The sequence below is a fragment of the Anarrhichthys ocellatus genome, unplaced genomic scaffold (assembly GCF_004355925.1).
Source record: "Anarrhichthys ocellatus isolate YVR2014 unplaced genomic scaffold, GSC_Weel_1.0 scaffold13, whole genome shotgun sequence".
Taxonomy (NCBI): Eukaryota; Metazoa; Chordata; class Actinopteri; order Perciformes; family Anarhichadidae; genus Anarrhichthys; species Anarrhichthys ocellatus.
Genome location: NW_022280043.1, coordinates 6,723,781 through 6,748,283, shown reverse-complemented (window position 1 = coordinate 6,748,283; position 24,503 = coordinate 6,723,781). Strand labels below are relative to the sequence as shown.

The 24,503-nt window shown below is 42.2% G+C and overlaps 1 protein-coding gene across 7 annotated transcripts in view; it reads right to left on the bottom strand.

Moving 5' to 3' along the window:
• arhgef1 (Rho guanine nucleotide exchange factor (GEF) 1) overlaps positions 1-24,503 on the bottom strand; it is a 36,048-nt gene that overhangs the window by 8,153 nt on the left and 3,392 nt on the right. The window contains exons 1-20 of one of the 7 annotated variants that reach the window (XM_031853000.1): positions 19,518-20,776; positions 14,817-14,900; positions 14,601-14,714; positions 13,760-13,858; positions 11,913-11,955; positions 11,660-11,765; positions 10,036-10,176; positions 7,839-7,868; positions 6,944-7,055; positions 6,674-6,749; positions 6,418-6,447; positions 5,802-6,002; positions 5,169-5,310; positions 4,027-4,038; positions 2,911-3,075; positions 1,495-1,685; positions 1,222-1,368; positions 799-881; positions 331-456; positions 48-162 (exon numbers count right to left, since the gene is read on the bottom strand). In XM_031853000.1, the coding sequence (XP_031708860.1) occupies positions 48-162; positions 331-456; positions 799-881; positions 1,222-1,368; positions 1,495-1,685; positions 2,911-3,075; positions 4,027-4,038; positions 5,169-5,310; positions 5,802-6,002; positions 6,418-6,447; positions 6,674-6,749; positions 6,944-7,055; positions 7,839-7,868; positions 10,036-10,176; positions 11,660-11,765; positions 11,913-11,955; positions 13,760-13,858; positions 14,601-14,714; positions 14,817-14,900; positions 19,518-19,544 (2,044 nt within the window). In that variant the 5' untranslated portion in view covers positions 19,545-20,776. The other 6 variants (XM_031853005.1, XM_031853004.1, XM_031853003.1 and 3 more) reach the window with 6 other exon arrangements.

Genomic DNA, 24,503 nt, shown 5'->3' with positions numbered 1-24,503 from the left:
CACACACACACACACACACACACACACACACACACACACACACACACCTGTGCTCTTTGCAATATTCTCCAGCAGCAACGGGTATTTGGTCAGTCTCTGCATCTCTATGGGAATGATGTCCTTGAGCTGCAGCCTGCGGCATTGGGGCTTACTCTCTGCCTCCTGGGATTAAAACGATTGAGTCAGAATGAATATATGGGACCAGTTACGTGACCTATTGAATTAACAATGTATCTGTGGGTGCATCAACATGTGTCTTTCCGTTAAATCTTTAAGATTCAGTTTGTCTGTGTGTGTGCACGTGTGTGTGTGTGGGGTATGTGTGTATACCAGTATGAAGGAGTTGAAGCGTGGCTCTTTCTTCTGCCTGCTCTTGATCTGGTCCAAGGCCCAAGACTGGTGACTGCAGAACCGGGCCGTCAATTTCTGGAACCACTCCCCCTCTGTACCTCCAAACTGGAACACAGATAATGAATGACACAGTGTCTTGATAACCAGAAGTAAAGAATGAGAGGAATAAAGAGATGGGTAGATGGAGAAAGAGATGGGAAGAGGCACAGAGTAAAGCCTGGCAACTAATATAACTGTGCAGCAGTTAGAGCTAAATATTTCACTTTCATAGATAAAAAGAGTACAGCATTTGTTAAACCAACAAAATCCTATTTATCAGAGCTACTGCCAAGTTATGTTGAAATGAATTGTCAGCACATATCCGTTGGGAGTTTTCCCCAAAGCAACACACATACTGAGAGAAAGTAGAGACAGAATAATACAAAGAGAAATTTTATGATGACTCACTCGGTTGAGCACTGTGATGCTGATAGATTTGACTATGAAGTTGTCATCGAAACGCAGCTTCTTCAGGTTCTCGTAGAAGTTATCTGCATTCAAAGCCAGAGCCAAACAAATAAATAATGCACTTTCAAAATACTATGCTCAACTCTCCTTCACAAAACAGTCAATAAACATTGTTTTTTGTGAGTGATGAAATAGATTTTGATTTCTAAATTATTCTCGACTGTGGACCCAGTTTCATCCTGTTAAAGTAGACGGATTTTACATGCAGTTACCTTTACCACTGGCAACAAATACACACAACAAGCAGCTTCACACTCGGAATACAAATTGAGATTCACTGCATAATGGCTTGCTTGTTGTGTGGAAGGAGAGCACTAGCTTCAAAGTTCCTGCGTCTGACTCTGGGAGGATACAAAGACTCACAGTGCATTTCAATGATCTCATCCAGGTTGGGAAAGATGGTGGACAACTCAGTGGAGGTCAGGAGCTCTTCTCTCTCCAAAGGCTTGGAGAAGATCATCTGAAGGACACTGAGCATCCGCACATGGGCATGCTCAGTTGCAAACAATTCTAAGAGGAAAGAGGGAGTAGACATGGAATGAGTAAATGATAGTAAAAACATTTTCAAAAAGGGCTCCCCAACACTGCAACCTTCTTTTATCTGCTCATCTGTTGCTTCATCTCTCATCTCCTCACCGTTGATGACCTCCTGCCTCTTGGTCTCCTTCTTGCTGAGACTGGACAGGCCTTCAGGGGGTGCCAGCTTCCTCCAGTTGGGTGGGTCCGACTCAAACTCCAGGAGGCGTGGCTCCATCTCCTCCAAATGTGGAGAGGGGCTGGTTGGGGAGTGGCCGGGCCCCTCAGGAAGTAAAATTGGTCCATCAAAGCTGAGAAAGGAAAGAAGTAGGATAATCATTAAGTTAGACCTGTAACTACTAAACAACGTGATTCAAGTATGACCCAGGTGGCCATCAAGTGATGCCACGCACACTCTAGTGGCACTAGTGGAGGTCGTTGGCTGAGGAACAACAGCAGCTGGTTGCATTTCTAAATGCACACCAGGGATGTCTGTCAGGATATTAAGTATCTGGCAGATAAGCTATCTATCATTGTCCTGTTGTGATTCCTGTTGTATGGTGAGATTATAATGCAAAATCAGCCAACTGACTAGCTATTAATATCTTACACTGAAAAATGACAGGTGAACTGAAGCTTATGTGCTTCAGAGTAAAACTATGATTTAAACGGGAAGTTACAAAAGCCATGCTGGTTTTCTGTTGCACAGTTACAATCACATGATGCACTTATTATTATTATTATGTAACTGTAAATAATGAACTTAAATCCACACTAAAATTGTAAGTGTTTATTTTTGCTCCTTCTTCTAGCCTTGTTAATAAACAATTCTCAGGCTTTATGTGCACAAAGTCACACTCCACTGGATCTCCATGATAGCAGCAGCTAAGCAATCCTTACAATAAGTCATTGTAAGGATTGCTCAAGGAAAACTACAGAGAAATCTATTGAATTTGAATAAACTTGACCTCTTGTTGGCTTACTCGGCATCATTCATCGTTTCAAGACGTTCCCTCCGAGTCCTGACAAAGTACAACTGACCGTGTTGTGGATTTACAGTCGATTAACAGCAAGTCAACTCACCCCTAATAAATGGCCTGCACCTAACACTTACCCAATGGTCAACATTGACATAACTCAATAATCATTCCCTGAAAGAGCTAAATGTCTGACCTTTCACTGAGAATGAGAGCGCTGCTCGACTGTTACTCACACAGCGCGGGTCAACAGATCCGTCTGACAGTGAATAATGAGTCAGTAAACCTGTCAGTCAATTGATTCATTTAGGCGAAGGACATGTGCCCTTTAAAAATAATTAAGTTTAAATATCCTTTCAAGGTGATCTACCTAATAGCTCGGACGGAGCCAAGTAGGTTTGATCCATCAATATTCTCATTATTACCCAATTATTTAGTTGAACTGCTTTGTGATTATTGCACTCATCCTGTTTAATCTGTCAGTGTTTGACAGCCTGTCTGTCTCTGCTGTGCACCTCTCCAACCAGAGAGGCATTAAGAGGGGGTTTGTCCATCTTACGGATGGAAGTGGTGGGGGGTGAGCGGTGCAGGTGTTGTTGTCATGGCAGAAGGCGGCTGGAGGTCCACATCACTACGGGAGCGAGACTGTTTGGCCCGGGAAGAGCCGCGGCGCCGAGAGGGGTGCCGGTCCACGCGGGCACTCTCACTACGCGCCACTTTCCTACTGTAGGGAGGGAAGGTCGGAGAGGATGAGGGAGGGATGAGGAAAAGATAGGGACGGAATAGAGGGAAGGATGAATTGGAATAGAAAAAAGAAGGCGGGAACAAATGACAGAGAGGACAGACGGAGAAGAAAAAAAGGAAAAGAGGCCACAGAAAGGACAAGGAGAAAACAAGAACAAAAGGATGGAAGGAGGAAACAAAGAGATGCCACAGAATGGACAGAGGAGATACCAAACAGCAATGAAAAGAACACAAAAAGGGAAACACAGCAGAGGAGAAAGTAATGTGCAGTCAGTGTGCACAGACATTTGTGTTAATTATGAGGGTAAAGAGGAGGATTCATGATTTAAAAGGTACAGCAGTAGATGATTTACACAAAAAAGAGAGTGATTCAAAAAGGGAGAAATAAATGACATCAACAAGATAGAGAAAGAGAGAAAATGAGTGACAAGTGAATATGCATGACATATGACATGCATATACTGGATGGACAAGAAAATATAGAGCATGCTTCATATACTGTAGACATAGTAGGACTTGAATACCAACACGTTCTACATTTCCTTATGAGTTACTGGGAGCCAATGAACAACAGTATGTTAATGACGTACCCATGCATTGCTTCTACATCATGTCTGTACCAGGAGTTTTCAGTTAGGCAACTTTACTGGTCATTTATTTCAACAGTTCTCCAAATCCACACAACGTACATTCACATCAACTCTAAATAATCCAACTGATCTCAACAATTAAGCTTATTCCAATTCCTTCGCACGCAGGTCCATGATACTTAGCCATGTGGTGTGTTTGTGTATCAGGACTGCAGGCCTCAATGTGAGGTGTGTATGCATGCAAGTGTTGTTTGTTCAATCTGTACGTGTGTGTGTGTGTGTGTGCGGTCAGTAAAAGGGCTGAAGCATGTCCATGACTCTGTCAAGGCGCTGACACCCACCTTGTCTTCCGTCTGTAAAAACACGGACACCAAATTGTTACACACCCGCCTTTATACAACTATTAGCCACAGTAGCAACCGTAACATGCAAACGCACACCCCAACATGATGTCCTAAACTAGTTACCGCTGTCGGAGTAGCATGCCAAATAAGATGCTAAAGCCCCCTGGCACAACATGTAACCGCACACACTGTGGAGACAAGCAAGACAAAGGACGGGCCCTGGCCACAATAGATGCAGACACCTTGAAAAGCACATGGGGCGAGCAACAAATACTATATCATAAAACTTATTGTCCACTTTTGACTATTAACTAAATACCAGCAGTGTTAAGATGAACTACTTTGTGTAAAACGTTGGTGTAGACTAAGGAGCCAGTCTTCACATTTCTTTTTAAGCTTTAGACAAACTTTAGACAAAATAACACCATTTCTATAGGTTAGCTAAAAGGTCAAACCTGTTTACTGGGTAGAAAGTTGCAGCATAGAAATCTATAATAAGTGCCACGTAACCGTAACAATTACAAATGTCTCAGTCAAGAAGAAATCTCCAGTGTATTAACTGACAAGTACCCGAATCTTATGAAAACAGGAGTCAGAACTGCACAAACAATGCCTATATGCAACAAAACAGCAATGAAGCTCTGTCGTAAACATTAGGAGTTGCACAACAGGATGCACACAGAAGAACACAAAAGGGACAGAATGATATTAGGAAGAACGCACACATGCCATTGTGAGAAAAAAACAGGAGAGAGGGTATGAGGGAGAGGGAAGGCAAAGGGCTGGAAGGGAGGATTGGGTCCGAGTTCACCTGGTGAGGGTCCTTCTCAAATCTGAAGGCTCTGTTAGCTAGCGAGCAACAGGCAGCATGACAAAAGCTTGCACACGACAGGGACAGACTGCTGGGGGAGTTTTACCACGCTCCCTCAGCCGGAGCACTTCAGACATGTGTGGCCTCCCCCTTCCCCCCTGGTCATCAGATACATACAGTCTGTACACCTCCCATACAGCCTAATAACAATCTGATTACGTTCTCTAATCCTGTCTTTTCTTATACTCGCTTATTGAGTCACTACACTGCAGTTATAATCCCCCCGATGCTACTGATTTTTTTTTTACAACATCTCAGTTTTCCTCACCTATCTTTCTCCACATTTTCCTCTGTGGGAGTGTCCATGGGTGAGAAGGGCTCCCCGACGGTCAGCCCTCCACCCAGGCTGACGGGGGACACATCACCCCCGTCTGACAGGGTCGGTGGCTCTAAGCGATTGCTTGAGAGGCCTGGAAGATTAGAAGGTAAGAGGAAAAACAACGAGGGTTTATGAGTAGCAATTCTTCTCCTGTCAAAAGGTAATTAATTGGTGCTTTTATCAAGTAAATTAACAAATGTATAACTCATCAAAATGATGTATTATTATATAGTATAAGATATCTATTTTACACAAGAAAACAAATTCTCCTTTTTCAAATGCTGACACCAAACAATCGCGAAATAGTTATATGTATACATGTTTATACAAGTTAAGCTAAGATGGTGAGCATGGTGAACATTAAACCTGCAAGAAACAACAACATGTTAGCATTCTCATTGTGAGCACGGTAGCATGCTGATGTTAGCATTTAGCTCAAAGCACCATTGTGCCTATACACAGCCTCACAGAGTCGTTTGGGGGGCTGCAGGCCTGTTTTATTCATCAAATTATCAACTGGTTATAAAGTCAAGATTTACTCCAGACTCCATACAACACGTTCTAGTTGATGAGCCGGCTTACTATCGGGGTGTGAAGACTCTGGGCTGTTGGTGGTGCCGATGTTGTTGCCTGAGCCATCGGTGACCTCTAACCCAGGCACGGAGGTGGAGCTTCCGCCGGAACAAGACTTTCTGCTGTTGAGGAAAGGGGCTGCAGGTTCGGTCATGGAGCCTCTGCCGGGAGCTGGACCCTTCCGCTCCGGAATGACTTTCTCTTTTTCCGCTGAAGATGGGGAGGAGAGCGACAAGTTTAACGGAGCTGAACTTTAGACAAAGCAGATGCAGAAAAAACAAGACCCAAAACCAGTGAAAAGGGGACTTTGTGAGACAGACAAACACACAGGATGAGTATGGTGCAATCAGGGACTCTGTAGTAAATGAGAGGGTTAATTTGGTGCAAGAGAACACCCACAACTCTGCAGATGAGATAAGGGTGAGGTTTTCTGGTGATTACAAAATATACAGTACAACCAATTCTTCCAACAACCACCCTGAAACATGAATCAGCTACACAATGCCCCACCCACATCCCCTCCCAGTTTGATTTGGGACATGCAGACATGTTTATGGGTTGATTAGTAGGGATGTGACCATTCTACAGATAAAAGAGGGGTTTTGGAACTCTGGACGTCTAGTACCTTCAGCCTCCGTTTTAGGTTTGACGTCAGCTGTAACAGGAAAGAAGGGCAGGACAACATGTTCTCATATCCAGACCAATCACAGACATCAATATTTAAAGATACTACATGTATTTCTTTTGAATGTCACTATAAAATGTATGCAATGTGTCTACTTATAGATTGTACATACTCTCAAATATCATTCACAGACAGAAATAAAATACTTGATACAAAAAAAATAACATAATAGGACTCGCAAAAAGCAGATACATACTGTTGCCTGCAATCCAGCTCGGGATGCCAGGAAACCCCCCTCTGGGCTTGGTCTTTGTGGATTCTTCCTTCTTATTCTGGAAAGACAACACAGGTAGGGAGCAAGAAAGAAGTCAAATCTGAGGGCTACAGAAACATAAATTAATCCCCACAATGGTTTTAAGAAGACAATGCAGTACATTTATTTGCCTGTCTTATTGCAGATGGATAACATCCCTGTCTACTTAGGGAAACCAAATAAAATAAATCAGCAGAGTTGATGGTAGCTTACCTTTACCAGCTGTCTCCTGAAGAAGCCTCCTCTGGACTTCTTACTGTCAACTGCCCTGGTTTTAACCCCAAGGTGCTTCATGAAGAAGGCCACCGCTGAGAAGATGGATTGACTAGGGGAGAAGTTAGAGAAAGGTAATTATTAGTAATATCTAATATGTTTTGTATTTTTTGTTAATACTTGTTTGTAAATGTTCTATTTTTCTAATTTGAATATGATTTGAATGTTTTAAAATCATGATATTGTTTTACATGCATCTGTATATCTCACATTAAAGGCTGTAATAAAGGACATTTGCATAGTCTCAGGACAGTGCACATGAGGGAAGAGCGGGAGGATGAAAATGGGGATGGGCAGATGCAGGGAGGTGGAGAGTTGAGGATGTCAAGAGGGAGGAGGAGGAGGAGTTGAAAAGAACGGAGAGGAGAGAAAATCTGACAAAAGGAGGGGTTGAAAGAAATGTGAGGAGTTGATAGAAAAAAAGAATCTGTCTGAATGCTGTCTGAATGCACTGACAATAAACTTTAATCACAATGGACCGGAAAAGTTACAAAAAACTAAGAAGTGCATGACAGGGTTTAGTAATTTAATGTGAGTGAAACACATTAATTAGGAAGTAGAAACGCATCAGGGTCTTTTTAGAAGATATTGTTATGGAGAGACAATTTTTGAAACAAAATACAAACATATTTAAGTGCAGAAAGGACATTTTGAACAGAAAACATATAGGGTGCACTTGAGCCAGTATGCAAACATCTTTTGGTTTGACCACACCCAGGCTTGGAAAAAGCATTCAGATATCAAATCAGCTCCATGTGCAAATACACACAACACTCGTGCAAATATTACTTAACTTTAAAAAAAAAAAAAGAAAAAAAAAAAAAAAAAAACTCACCATTTTTCCTCGTCTGAGACAATTGAAGGTCTGAAAGAAAATAGATATATGTGATGTCATGATTGTAAAGGGACAAAAGCAAAAACAGACTCCCTCAACTTGCAGCATCAAGCTCACCTCTTCCTTTTAAGTAGCATTTTTCCTTTCTCTTGCTCGACTGATTACCGAGTGTGTTTTGGGCCGGTGGAAGCGACTAAGCTTTTCCTGATCCAACGCAAAGCTGATTGTTGTGTTATTTTGTTCGGAGCAGAAGCTATTGAACATATTCTAAAATGTGCGCAAAAAAAGGGGGGGAAAAACTAAACTAAAAAAAAATCAAAAAAGGAAAACATGCATCAAAAGCTGCACCTCTGTCTGCTCTAACAATTAAAAAAATCAACCTGCACCTCTTGAAGTTCTGCAAATAATTCTATTGTCTCCTGACTGTCTAACCCTAACCCTATTCTGGTTTGTCTCTCTCCGGTCAGCTGTCTGCAAAGTGAATCCAACCTCAGAAATGATCCAGCACAGCGGAAATGTCTATTTAACCCGTTTTTTTTGTCTGATGCAACACGCAGGCAAGACTTAAGGAATTGGATACTCATGATCTGTTATGAACATAAAGAGTGGGAGGGCTTTCCTAGGGATTTCCCTGCATAATCCAATCAAATGCTCTGGCTGCCTCATTCTCATCCCCAGAAAGACCAATACAAAAACAGCTGGGGCGAGGTCACTTTGTTGTGGTCCAATGAGGGGGAATTGAATTGGGGTCGGCGGGTGCAAGAGTGTGGGAGAAGTGTGAGGGTAATAGAGAGATGATTGTCGGAGAGGAATGAATAGAGTGAAACTGAATGAATCGTTTGTGCAATGGAGACAGAGATCCAACTGTGTGATAGTAACTGAGTGAGTCAAAAGCTGAATTATCACGTCTTTGATACACTTTCTGACAGACTTTCTGTGTCTTCTCCACTGACAGTGTGGTTATTTCCACAGGACGAGTGAAGCTCATGCACAGTGCATCTTCCTTCGCTTATGTTGTTCTTTTTTCTCTCTGTTCTGACAAGATGAAGTTAGACAGTATTCTGCCCTCTCGCTGGCCTCCTCTCCCTCTCCGTCTGACTCGCTTCTTGTAGAGGATAACACATTGTAGTTGGCCACGGGGTCAAGGATAGATTAACTTTCCCCCAGAACTCTTGCTTTCTTTCTTCATCCGTGTCCAGGTTCAGGAGCTATCCAGCATCGACAACCCTCTGGCCTTTTGTCTCCCCTTCCTTCTTCCGCTGTGTAACCCCCCCCACCACCACCGCCCCTCCCTCCAGTTGGCGAAACGCCATGGGAGAGCCTTCCTGCCAGCGTGGCACTGCTGACTCCATCTTTTCCTCTTCATTTCCTTCTTGCTCTATTGTGCTCTCTTCCAATCACTGGTCCCTCTTGCTTGATTTTCTCTCCTGCTGGATTTGTCCGTGTGAGTGGCACTAGATTGGTTATGTATACGGCTAATATACTGTACAATACAACGTGTAGTGCCAACTTCAGAGGGACCACGTCCAAAAAGGCTGCTTTCCACCTTTTTGACAGACCAATCATCCCCTCAGCTGAATGGGTTGAGCAGCAGGGAAAAGAGAGGACACTGTCATAATACTATTTGAAAGTTTTTTTGTGTATTAGTATCTTCGTGACAATGCGAGATGTTGTTTTCTTGTTTGTGAGAATTGCATTTAGTTTTCTTATCAGTCATTGTTCTAATTTCCCAGATTTCCACGGTTCTTTATATGCGGTGGAAACGCAAACACTAATGCACAAAAGGGATGTTTAGTTCCTGAGTTTTGCTCATGGTTTTGGTTCCATAGTATCAGGAACTTTTGGGCCAAAAAAGGCTAGTTGTTGCTCTTCAATCTTGAGGGAGTCTCCTGGATAATATGACAATACTGTAGGCTTAAGTAATGCATATGTATTTTCAACTTACGTTCTAAGAAATCATGATTTTCTCTCAGTTTGGTGTGGGAAATTGCAGTAAATACTGTGATACCACATGAGAGGCCAGTTGGAGGTGCAAATCAAATTCAAAACATTACATCATTGCAAGTGAGAACAGAAACATTGACCCAGAATCCCAGGATATTGTCCTGGTGATTCAACTAGGTGAGTTTATCCAAAAAATAACTCCTTCCTCATTGCAATCCAGGGGTGTAAGAAGCAGTGGACGAGAGAAACTCACTGGGTCTCAGACATCCTGTCCAACAGGTTCTCAGCTACAGACTTCTCCTTCATCTCCATCGGGATGCGGTCGGTGGGATAGTGGTTCTCCACATCAATGAGCTCAGCCTCGTTGGGTGTCATACCCATCATCCTCTTCTGCCTGTGGATGAGACAGCAAAAGGAGGCAAGAGTTTGAACAAGATTCATATTGAAAACAAAGGTTTAGCACACTGTACTGATGAACGTTTTCCTAATTCTGTGAGCAGATACATAATGTAGATGAATTGGGCTGATCAGTGCATTATCATGCCTGAAATATGGATTTTCATCAACAGTTCCAAGAGAAAAGAGACCTTAATTCATAAAAGACTCTAATTCTCATTATCCTCTCCATGATTTCCATATTTGCATATTCTGAATGCATATTCCAAATGCAATGCTATTTGGCAACTTAGGTTAAATACTAACCTAAGCATAAACTTTGGGCTGGGCAATAACTCAATATGATAATTAATCGTCTTTCAATGGAATCAAATCATGATGAAATCATATATTGAGACATTGTGATGCACAATTACGTTGTCTAAATAACAAGAACCTATTAGTTCAACTCTCTCCGAAAACTTGAAGTGATACTTTTGCTTATATTTCTGTAATTTCACTTAAAACCTTTTGAATTTGGTACTAAAATTTTTAATCAAGTGAGAAAATATAGTACTTTTCTATTTGTCATGTTCACACAGGAGTAAAGACAAATAAGCTTTACCACGTGTTTCTTTCACATAGACTATTCATTTGGTGAATTACCAGACAATGTGCTGTATCGTGTGAGAGATATAGATATAGATATATATATATAGATATATCTATATATATCTATAGATATAGATATATAGATATATAGATATATAGATATATATATATATATAGATATAGATATAGATATAGATATATATATATATATATATATATATAGGGATATGAAATGACTTATAATCGAGATAGAAGATTTTTTTTGATATATTGCTCAGCTCTACATAAGCATCACAGGGACAAAATGCAATTAAAAAAAGAAATTGAGAAAGAGAGCGATCAAGATGACCTTTTCTTCTGTTCATGCTCCTGCTATTCACAATAAAAGCCTTCCAGCAAATACAATGTATACACGGCTTTAGTTGGGAGTGAAGTAGTCAATTCAAGTCTTGAGTAGAAGTCTCTGGTGGAAGCTTGTTAAACGTTGCCTTTCATTTTAAGATTATAGGAAAATAATGGTCATGCGTCAAATATGAACAGAAAAATAGCTTCCTCTGAGACAAGTTACTCAATTAAGCAAGTTTCAAATCTGTGGAAGTTTATTTTCATTTTAAATAGTATAACTTGAAGCCGAATGCTGCCTTGAAGGTAAGAAATCAATGTGACAAAACACGATAAATTCAACACCTATTCTCTTTATGTTTGAGATACAGTACATACAGCAGAGACCTTCCTGAGTGACATCACAGTATACGCATGTTGTGATCAAATCTAAGAGCATAAAATCCACAAGTATTAACAAGGTATTGCGGATTTAGAAAAGAAAGAGTTGGGACATAGCTAAGACTCGATCTGACTTGATGAGTATTGTTAAGAATGGGGATTCTCACTTGAAATCTTCAAGCTGTTTGGCCACTTCAGCAGCCTGCAAGCTCTGAACCTCCTGAGCGTAACGCCTTTGGGTGTCCTCGTGAAGCAGGTCTGTACGTGTTCGGTCTGAGGGACGGGGCACAAGAGAAGTGAGTGAACGAGAAGCGGTGATACAGAGAGGAAGACACAGAGTGGGGGGGCTGAGGTGTGTTTGTATGTGGCAAAGAATACATAATGACTTTTGATAAACACACCACAGGTAAAATAACTCACCCAATTCATAGGCTACATGAGAAGGAAGTGCCACTCTGAGAATCTATATCGTGGAGGGAAAGAAACAATAGGTACAGAGACAGAAAAAGGAATATTATATTAGTTTTTATCATATAGTATATAAGATACAAAGTTGCTTTAATCCAGATTCAGTTTATTACACGTAACTAAAACTAATGCAGTCTAATACAACAGTCATGCAATGAATCCTACCTTCACGAAGGTTGATTTAACTGTGTGGTCATTTTGGAGGCTGTAGTTTACTGACAGCTGTTTCTATTATTTCGTCTGCCCCATTCAAATCAATGAGGGTAGGCTAAACATCAGAACATCTTTATAATGCAATACAGTTCAACCGCATCATAAACTACAGCCTCCAAAATAACCATAAAGTTGAATCAGCATCTCTCTTTACTTAATAAACTGCCTACTGAGTGTGTATGGATAACGGTTTCTCTAATGTGTTGACATGAGGCAAAACAGAGTGGTATCACTGTCAACTGATAAGAATCAAAAGAAAGTGTGAAGTTGCCACATATCGCCACAAGGGGTCATTTGAACATCAGAAATAAAACAACAACCAAGACAAAAAACACATATTCCAAATGACAGATATATAGCTCCGTCACTGACAAGAAAATGACCACATGGGCCAACTTCATGTCAATGGGTTTATAAAAGTTAAAGGTTAAGAGAGGATGATTCCTCCTAAAAGGGCTTTCCCACGATCCTGACAGGAAGCTGTAGGGTCGGACGAAAGACAGAAAGTGCAGCGCGAGCCAGCTGAGCTGACAGACATGATCAGTGCATGAGATCTGAGGAGGGAATATAACGGAGAAGTGACAGAGGCCAGGTGTGCAGGGAGGCGTAATGGATAGTGACAGACAGAAACTGAAGGGCGCTACACGGAGGCAGAGCAAACAGAGCCCACTCAGAGCCGCGCACTCGAAAACAAATCATGTGCACACAATGTCTCTCCTGAGTTCAACTTATAGACGGCAGCTGAGCGGTGAATCAAATTCCTATTGATACAACACAATGAGAGAAGATATAATATCTGTGTTGCAAAGGCTGCTGTGTTTATCTGAATAGATTTTTATATCATTTCGTTGCAAAAACTGAAAGAGCAAGAATTAGTGACTACCTGACACAACTCTCCAGAGCCGAGAATCACAGAAGCATACGACATAAAGAAAGAGAGCGACCGATGAGAGTCTAACAGAAAAATGTAATCCTTAAGTCTATCATTATAAGAAGTGTTTCAAACCGCAAAACTATGCAAACATGAATTTGTTCACTTAAGTAATATAGCGTCTGAACGACTGCTTAGGCCACACAAGGCAGCAGAGGTCTTCACACATCCAAAAAGTTGCACCCGACCTGAAAAAGAGCCCCGACTTTCCTCCTCCCTAAAACACATTTTCAAAAAACAAAAAAACGCAGAAATGAAAGTCCGAACACACTTCATAAAAAAAGGAATCAGATCTCTTGAGGTCATCTGTGCTTCCTTAAAGAAAAAGGGATCAATGCATATCTCTGGGCTGGATAAATTGCACGAGAATAAAATGCTGCATGTCATCAGTGTGGTGTAGCTCCCCCTCTGGCTTGGTGTTTACCGGCAAGCTCTTTGTTTTTGTTTGCACACATCACACACTACATTCTTTCATTCGTTCCGGACTTTCCTGACTAACATAAATATTCCTATTTTACCTTAAGTTGACAACACGTCACATTTGTTTAAACTTCGTGACAATCAAGTCGCTTGTTATTTCAAGCCCATTCCCATCCACTTAAATCTGGCATTCAGACAAACACCTGACAGGAGATGCAGGAGGTGTGCTACTTACTGCGCCCTTGTCCAAGAAGGTGTTGTAGAACTCCACAAATTGCTTCTTGGTCTCTTTGGCACTGAGGTTCTTGAAGAGGTCAGCATGGAGGTAAGACAGCTGAGAGGGGAGAGACGGACAGAAGATCAATGAGTGCTCACCAACTTTTAACAGCCTTTAACTTCCTGTATGCTGTTTTAATGCACTCAAAAGGTTTCTCCTCTTAAATGCACAATTAACTGACTCCTATGATATACTGGCAAACCACATCATCTAAATACTCATTTCACTTCACCAAACACAAAGACTAATTGGGTATTTTTATCACAATGTCACTGTCAGCCATAATCATGCACCAACCTCAATCTCAATAAACACTATAATAACTGTCCTCTATAAACCCTTCTGATGTTCTGACACACTTCTATTTTCTGCAGTACATAAACCTCCATGAGGGAAAGAGGGTAACAAAGGATGAGGGAGGGTGTCATGACTGTGGGAGGTGTAACAGCACCTATTCTGTACTATAAAATAGGGAAAACGCCTAAAAATGATCTTTAACGAAAGAAAGAATAACTTCCATGTGGATCTGTGACCCGTTTCAAATATGGATTACCCATCAGGCTGGAGAGATCAGACGATATACTGACTTTATTTAATGTATCAGAAACCTTTCTGTCCACATATATCAATAATATGGCTGCAACCACTGAGTAGTTTTTTTGTCAATTGATGTTTTTTCCCAGAAATTGATTATGTAAAAAGTCAAAAACAATAAAAAAAAATCTTCTACAACCTGAATTTGACTTATTTGATGATTTTGATAGACCGTGTGTTGCATTATGGGAGTTGTAGTTCTCACCAGCGGAGCCGGGTCAAACTGTAGAAGGACATGTTGTATGAAGACCAGCAGGTGGGTCGGCCGAGTCTTCAACAGGTCTATATTGTTGAAGTGTGTGCACTGGTCATCCACCACCTGAGAGAGAGAGAACGAGTGAAATATAAAAGACACATGAGGACAACGGAGTACGATAAAATATACACTCAGCTGTCTCACTCCACTTTTTCATTGACTCACATCATTCAGATCATTCTCGAAGTCCTCATCCTCAGCCCCGATGATGCTCATGGCTGGGTTAGAGCACTGAGCCCCAAACACACCCTGCTATTCAGAGAGAGAGAGGGAGAGAGAGAGGGGAAGACAAGAAAAACAATTAGCAAACATAATGTGCTGTACTTTGAACCGGTAGGCTTCCTCTTTGACGTCCTGAGCCCCCGCTGAGCAGAGCCAGACATAAAGACAGATTAAGGTTTGGGCACTGTGAACTTTCCCAGTGAAATATCACATCAAGCGGAAAGCAGGAAAACTTCCCAGCATCCAATCAAGCCGAGAGAGAGAGAGAGAGGGAGAGAGAGAGAAGGGCTGATGTGTCATCATGCGTATGGTCCTTGAAATAAGTAGGATGCCATTCACATTAGCCAAGGTAAAGCAAAATACAGGAGACTGACTAGCAGGAAACTCTGATACGGGGACAAAGCATGCAATATGTACAATATTTACTTTACAGTAAAGCTGATTCTCTCCTGAAATGAATTATGAGGCCAACAGGAATTGGATAATGAGAGATAATGAACTAATAATAAAGGGATAAAAATGCATCTTTACTTTTTTTGGTGTTAGATTAAGATGGGAGATGTTCTGTGAAATGCTGAAGTCCTCCTCCCCCAGCCACACAAAAACATTTAGTTTAGATGTAGAAATAATAAGAGTGTTGAACGTGGATTGGAAAATAGCACTTTCGAGTTGAGCTTTCCCTGAAGTTTGGCTGAATATCGTGTCTGGAAATTGCTTTTCAGACCAGCGTCGGGTTCAGTAATACACTCAGAGGAGAATGCTCCTCTAGCTGCCAGGACGTCAACCCCGCAGCTCTTAAAATTTAACTAAACTATAATCTGAAATGAAAGGCTTATGCCAATCCTTGCCTTTAAAACCCATGAATGTGGAAAAAAAAATAAAAATACAACGGAACGGGTGACCAATTCCCCCCCCCCCCCACCACCTCTTACACCCCACACCACTTCCCCTGCACGCATACACACCCAAAGACACACAAACAACACATAGCTCTTGTGTTCAGTCCTCTGAAGGCCACAGACCCAGCGTCTGCTACCAGGGAACACCCAAACACAAACACACATCAAAAAGCCAAGAACTACAGCGTACAGCATGTAACACTGTTCACTCCTAGGTGAGCACAGAGGGCAGCATGTAAGTACAGAGCTAAAGACGTGTGAGCATGAGTCACAGTAATGAACGGGGGGAAACAATCCAACATTCCCTGTCGGGGGAGAAAAAGCCTCGAGAAACTGTTAGTAATCTTAATAATAACATCAATTATTGTTGGTAAGTAGTTTTGTTTTGTTTAGTTATTTAATAAGTTATGAATATTGTTCCATAACTTCCAACACATCCAACATCCATGTCGGCATTGAATGAGGAGTCTTTTCTGTAAAATCTGAGAACAGACGGTGTCCTCTTTACTTCTTCAATCATTAACCAGTTTAACCAGTTTATTCAGCTCTTTATTCTATGATATGAGAATGTCTTAACTCTGTGTTGTTTTATTTTTTGAGTCTATAAATGAAGTTTATTATTATCTATATATATACGCCAGAACTTTAAAATGCGTCAGCTGTCGGGGAGATTTTGCCGTACCATTTATACGGTGATGGCTAAACATTTAATATTTCCGGTTGGGGAAATCTCTGAGCAGAACTGCTTTATGGATATTAAGATCGGATTCACGGGATTGTTGCATCAATTTGACAACATAAGTCTATTTGTGATTTGTCAGATATTTACGATACTTCATCAAAAAGTATATATATTTTGATTGATATCAACGTGACAACATCAAATTACATAAAAAATAAGATTTTAGTCATATCACTTACCCTTTCTCTAATCTTTCTCCATTTCCCCCAATAAATAAATAATGTAAAAAGTAGAAAGAAATTCTAAATGAGTCTGATTGGATATACTGTATTAATATTTGTTTTCAGACTTACATTTTGAAACTGTGGTTGAGTCGACTGAAGGAGGTTTTTGTGTAATTACACGTGTGAACAAGTGGTTCTGCAGGTCGTTTAAGTGTTATTGAGGAGGAACTGAAAAATCATTTAGCAGTTAGAGTTTATAAAAGGAAATGAGATTGTGTACACGACTGTGATTGGATTCAGGCTCTGAATACAGTGTTTGTGTTCAGTGGAAGGTAGCAGAGCTGACAAATGCTTTGAGGTCAAGGTGAGTTCTTGTAAAGAGTTCGAGAGAGCGAGAGAGCGAGAGAGAGCCAGAGAGAGAGAGAGAGAGAGAGAGAGCACGAGAGAGAGAGATACAGAGAATGAAACTCAGAGATAGACAAACAGAGAGAGAATGTGTTCATTCATGGTCGTATCCAGTGGGCTGCGGGTTGAGAAAGGCCAGTGTTGGAGCAACATGTGTAGGAGGGGTTAGCCAAACAGAGAGTCACAGGCCTGTCAGGGCCATGAGGGCACATCTGCATGGACACTCACTCCCAGACATAAACACACACACACACACACACACACCGAGCTCCTTACCAAGATGACACCACCAAACACAAAGTCATTATATCAACATGACCTGAGCTATGAGAGACTAATGCAAAAGCAGATCTAGACATTTCCTTGTGGAAAGATGAGAGGCTCTCACTTTAACGGCTCGGCTGAGAGCTATTTTGCTGCATACCATACGTTCTTAATGACAGGTGCGTAGGAAGAGCAACTGTGTTAACTGAGAAGGAACCAGAAATCCTGCACAATGTCGGCCACTTGTATCCACTTGTTTCTACATTTTGGTCGGCATAGCTTCGTAAAGGCGGATTAATGTATCAGTCGGCACATTTACAGATTTCATCCTATGTTTTCTGAAAACATATGTAAAGGCCAAAGTCACAAATGTGCCAAAAAGGGCTTTACCCTCTGCACAGCCTCTATCCAAAGACCTTCAATTCAGATAAGGACTCGTGAATTTTGAAGCTTTTACGCATCTTAAAAAAGGCGGTTGCTAACAAAAACGTGTCCGGGTACAGAACGTCATCACTAGTCCACCTTTACAGCCTTGATGTGAATAATCTAATGTAATCTCACTCATGCGACTATGGTGTAGTTAATAACGTGCACAACAGGGTTTTTTTCTCACTTTTGGCGATTGCATTTACGCTTGTTCATTTGTGATGATTATCTTGTTCTTCAAAACATGTATACACCATAAACATGTTATTGCAGCGGAGCTTATTTTTCTGCTATGATCCAAAACCCCCCAAAAAATCCCATCGGCTCTTTGTCAAGTGAACCAGTGCGACACTAACTTTCCGGGGTTGTCTTACAAAAAACTGTCCTCCCTGCAGCGCTCCATTAGGTCGAGTGTGAAAAATGCCTTTCACAATATCAGAGCTCAAGCCGATGTTTGTCTTACCAACACTGAGACCCAGAATACTCAATGTACAATAATGTAAGAACAAGAAAGTCTCTGATGTTAGAGCTTGGACCCATCAAATGTGTGGCACTTTTTCTTGAAAAAATGACTCAAACGATGGATTATCAAAATTGTTAGCGTTTTTTCAGACGGCTAACAGATGAATCGACTAATCGTTGCAGCTCTAAAAGTATGAATGATTTCTGTTTCCATCTCAGTAAACTGTTAAACTTCAAATTAAGGAGCAAAAGCAGGACATGCTTGTAAAGCCATGAGGGAAGCTGACCCTGGTGTTGCACTATAGTGATCGCTGCATTTACAGGAGATGCTGAAGCCAATCCCTTGTTATCGTTACGTCTTCGCCGATATTTGAGTTACTGTCATACACGTTGGTACTCTTGAGAGATAACTTGCAGTAGCCAAGGGGGAAGCATACTGCGGCTACTCAAGGGAAGTAGGGACGGTCAACCCTGCTCTGCGTTTAAAGAGCACGAGAGAGTATAGAGGGGCCGGCCGGAGTGGAAGCCTCCTCATGCCCGGCCGGAGCCAAGTGGTACATTCCAGCATATGGCACAGTTCAGACAACAGATGGAGACAGTCTGTGAGCTTCGGCGGTAACCGGACCTTCTTTCCCTTCACCTCGATTAGTACGCGATAGCTGGCGTTTAAGCACCAAACTGCGAGGGGTCCTTCCTGGCTGCGGCTTAGTTGGAGAGAAAAGACCACGAGTGAACAGTATTTGAACACAGCATCCCAGAGAGGTGCCCAGATCAGCTCCGGTGCTCCTGAGAGTCGGCAGCCCCCTGATCGGCCCTACCCTCCCTCCCATTACATTCCAGTACTAACTAAGTGTCAGATGGCATAAATCCAATGATAGCCATCAAGCGTGCGTGCCTTTGTGTGTGTGTGTGTGTTAAGACTGAGCACGTATGTGGGAGGGGGCCATTCCTATGTGATTGTGGGGCGCTGCCGGTGAATGTGTGTGTGTGTGTGTGTGTGTATATTATATGACAACTGGTCTTTGCAACAGCCTTCCCCACCATCCCTGACCAGGCCGAGCTCTAACACTGTACATATGCAGAAGAATAAACCAGCACCTGTTTCATCAGACCTCTTGAATATTTAGGCAAAGCAGTAGCAGTTTAGCATTTCATATAAGAGTTTACGCTGCAGCCTCATGATAACTGTTAAATATCTGAGTCACCGTTACAAACAATCCGCTGTTTCGGTGAAAACCCCCTGGAGACCGAGAGGAGAGGAGGAGTCAAGTTGTGACCTCACCCTGAAGAGGGCATCTTCAGCGTCCATACTGCAGCCGCAGGGGGCCAGGGGGCTCGCACCTGTCAATCAAACTCCTGCAATAACATGACGGTGGCCGTCAAGGGGTGGGGGAGGTGTGATACGTTTAGTGGAGCAGGATCATGACCGATCAAAATGATATGACACATGCATTGGCACCACAAAGTGTTATGATTAGAATTGTGCAGATTTTGTTTTTTAGAGGACAAAGTTCATCACTATTCAAGTGGATTTTCCAAAAGTGATCAAACTTGTTATTGCACAACAGTTAGACGTTTGACCCCACAGATGAAGACATCGTTAACAGCGGCATCTAAAACAGACAAATCATTGAAGACAAGTATTGACATGAAGACAGGATCAAAAGTATAGTCCACAGTGACATGACAATACGGCTTTGTACACGTCACGCCGTCGACAAGCCGATATATGTCACACTTTTTTTAAAAGTTACAATCCTGATGATCTCAGTTTGATCTTTACTTTAAAGAGTAAACTTGAAGATCTCCTCCTGCTGACACGTTTCAGATGGCACAAACATATTCAATTATGTAGTTAAAGGTTCTTAAAATTACATCTGTTCCTTCTAGCTCTAGAAGGAATCTATAAATAGGCAAATATGTTTTATTTCTGAAGTTTTTATTTTATTTTAGTCTCCCACCTAGAGCCCACTTCTGACCACAGCCATGAGTAACCCTGAGTGTAGAAGTCAAACAGGCTTTAAACTTTTAACCAGTGAGAGCATTGAAACTCTGCTTTTCAGCCTGTTCTTTTATGTTTATCCTCATATTTTAGTGCCCCAGAGTCGTAGTATTAAAACAGATACTGTGACAGACAGACAGCTCCCCAGGGATTCCATCCGGGGACATTGAGATGAATGTGCAGAAAGCGGCACACCCATGCCATCAATGCATAAGAGACGGTCTCATTTTTCAAGAACAAATAAAAGCGTAATCACGTAACAATTGATCAGATCGTGGCTTCATATTGGACCAATATGTCAGCAGAGATGCCTCTTAGTCAGCGGTAACCGGATCAGTTGTAGCATAGAGCACAAAAGTTTGAATTATTTGAACTCTACAAGTCTACAATTCAAAGGATACACTGAGGAGCACTCATCATATTATGTTCCTGTACTGGAAACACTAACTTTAGAGGGTGACTCATTCACACTTACTATATTACATTACAGTCATTTAGCAGACACTTTTATCCAAAGCGACTTACAATTCAGATTCTATCACATTTCTATACCGTAGGTACAACTACGGGAGCAATTTTGGGGTTACATCGACATGCGACTAGCAGAGCCGGAACTGGGGATTGAACCGCCAACCCTCTGATTGAAAGACGGCCCTGCTATCCACTTAGCCACAGTCGCCCACTACATGCACCTGGCCACAGAATCCTTTGTACACGCACAAGTCCCGGTTCTCTTCTTACACTCGGCCACAATGGGATGTGTCCTGTCCTCTATATGCTATGAGGGCAGCGTCCAGAAATAGCCCAGCGGCTAATGGCTATAGCTTGCTCTGTGTTTGTACTGTTGTTTATCTGGCTGCCTCATCAGGCCACAGCCTCATTAGCAGAGACTGGGGGGGATTCCTAGCAGCAGCAGCACTGCTCCCCAAGGCGCCTGAGCAAAGACGTAGAATAACTGGGGGGGGCGCACAGACGGGAAGTGGGTGTAATTTCCTCAGGAAGCTATCAGAGCCATTTCTTGTATGACCAGATGAAAAGAGGGGGAGAGGGAGAGAGAGAGACAGAGAGGGAGAGAGAGAGAAACAGAGACGGAGAGAGAGAGAGAGAGAGAGAGAGAGAGACAGGGAGGGAGAGGGAGAGAAAGGACAGAAAGGCAGAGAGTACTAAAAGTTGAAAAAGGTAAAGAGCCCAAGTGTTTGCGTCACATCTGCACCAAACTAACCTCGTGGGCAACTTCTTCTCCAAGTTCACACAGGAACCAGAAAAGGAAGTTACCCGCACAGCTTGAACGGAACCCAGAGATGAACAAATGAGGAACACGGTGCTGATAAGAACAGTGTGAACAGGACAGGATTGGTCAACAAACTGCGAGGTTTCAAACATGTGGATGAAGATGTCTTTTTGGCAGCACGATGGCTTTGAGACCGACACACCAAGAAAAATTGAAATTAAATAAAAGTGGGATCCTCAACATGAAACGTTTGGTCAACAATTGTTGATTCCCGCTTTTTTTAAATTATTATTAAATTAACTTTTACAGACGTCAAGGTCTGTCTTGCATTCATAAACGTCTAGGTGTTACTTGGGACTAGTAAACATGACTGTGGCTACAAGCACTAGCCTATATGAACCCTATAGACTAAACAGAGAGAGAGAGAGAAAGACAGAGGCCTTGTGAGAAGGGGGGAGGAAGAGGAGAAATGAAAAGAGGGGAACACTGCAGCAGGAAATGAAGAACAAGGCAGTAACAGTGAAAAAGAAAGAAAAAAAAAAACAGGCAATAAAAACATAAATGTGAGAAACTAAGTCTAACAAGCATCCAGAAAATGGGAGTTAGAGGACAGACCTACAGCTGAAGAGCTCACAACATATGCGTCGACTCACCAAATACGACACACATGAACAAGCACATACACACTGAATGCTGTCAACCTCGACCAAAAGGGTTTTGGCTGCAGCTGTGCAGAGGTGACAGTGAGCTAGCACCTCAGTGAAAACACACCCAGAGGCATGTCTGACTATGGAGCATGTGTGTGTGTGTGTGTGTGTGTGTGTGTGCATGTGTGTGTGAGGGGGCATGTATAGGTCTTAATAAACAAGCAGCATGCAAAAATATAGACTAAATGTACATGCACAAAATGTGTGTGTGTGTGTGCGTGCGTGTGTGTGTGTGTGTGCGTGTGTGTGTGAGTGTGGACGCATGGTTTGAACAAGACCTGAGGCGTAACGTGACAAAGTTAACTCAATGTAATGAATACAAAGCTATGGGCCACAGCCATGTGCTTTCACATGACTAGAAATTAAATAAAAACATGGCCCATTAAAAAAAAAAAAAAGAAGATTAAAGGACAAAGGTTTTATTTGTCACGTACACGAACTATATGTGTAGAGAAATGCAGAATGACTAACCCTTAAGGGTGGGCTAAAAGACTACGTTACAAACTGGAGGTGTGGAGAACAAACGTGGGCATTTACTGGACACAGAGCGTCGGATGAAAGACACTATGCAGTTGCATTATGGGTGCTTGACCCACAGTGACCGTTATCTTTCTAATCCGTCTCTCGCAAGATTTACCGAATGTGGAAAAAAGGTATTATTTATGTTCCGAAGTGATTAGTGTGAACAGACAATCACTGACTCCATTAAAGATAAGGCTCTTATCAACTCACAGAGATAAGACATTTCAAGATAACGAGGCCAAATGTGACTGAATGTCTGCGTGTCAGTTGAAGGAGGTAACGGGGCAACAGAACAGTGTCTGAACACAACAGAGGGCAAAAGATATCCCAGAAAGCTCGTCACTGCGCTGACAGTCAGCAAACAACAGAGGAGAGGGTATACACCGCGAGATAGTGGAGATAGTCGATGTACACAAGAAGTGAGATCGGTGTGAGAGGGACTGGCTCATCTGTAGTGAAGGTGCAAAAAGATGCCTTCTCAAGATGCCTTGGCAACCACTTCCTTTTTTTCTTACACCATGCTTCTACATCTTGTTCCATTTTCCTTTCCCTCTCTCTCTCTCTCTCTACCTCCCTCCTTCGTCTCCTCCACCTTTAGCTGAACATAAAGCGGCCCCTTATGCGAGCGCTCCAAGACAGCCAGTGCATTCATGGCCGGCAGACAAGGGCCAATTATGTCATTTAACGACCATTACGTAGCGGCTAAAATAAGATTATGGCCAATAGCGCCGGGAAAACACAGGCAGGTCTTTTCATTGCCTTACATGTTGTTCAGCTGTAAGTCCAAACAAGTCATATTGTTTGTTTCCTGCTTTCAAAAGGACTTTTTGCACCACTGACATGTCTGTCCAACGTCTCTTCTTTGCAGCAATGGCTTTATGTGATTTTGTTTTGATACAACCGCTGCGGAGAACCACTGACCTTCTCTTCGTATGATTTCAGCTGAGCAGACATTGCTCCCAGAGGTCTTTAAATGATGCCAAACAATCCCCCCCTCTAACTCCCCCTCACTCCCCCAAATCTCAGCGCAAGACTTCCCAGCATTTTAAGGCTGATGGTAAACCAGGTATCCCAAATAACAAGCTGCTGCTGAGCCTCCTCCCTTCCTCGTGCACATGGCCATGCATGTTCACCGAGGTCTGACACACTTTCTCTCCTTAGAGCCAAAGTACACTTCACTCTCCGGCTCCAACAAACTGCCAACCACCCCCCCCTGTCCCCATATAGAGGTCATTGGCTTCATGGAAACAGTTGATAGGCCGGGGTGTATTGACCGGCATGGATTGGCAGCTCACAGTAAACCTCCAGCTTGGCCTAACGGCTTCCGTGTGTGTGTGTGTGTGTGCGTGTGTGTTTGTCAGTAATTGAGGCCAAAACACAGAAACATCTGATTGGCATTTTGTGACAAAAAAAACAAAAATAGCTCTTCATTCATTCACAAGTCTGTTGTCTGCATTTGTGCGTTCATTAGCTGCTGATTTTGACGCGATACCAAATCGACGCAGCGACGAGAACAACAAGCTGATCCGGAACATTTTTGGGAGGAATTTTAGCCGGCCCAGAATCAAAGTCTCAGAGGCCAAAAAAATGCCTCTGAACCTGCACACAAGCACACCTTGGTTCACGATGCCTAGCTCATGCCAATAGTTTGCAAACCAGATATGCAGCATTCTTCCCTCTGAACAGACCTATTAATGAGGAATCAAGTAAAAATGCAATCTTTCTCCCAGACAGTTCTCTGTATTGACGATTATTAATGTTTCCTCAGATTTAAATTTAAAATGAAGTCAGGACTCCGACTTTGAT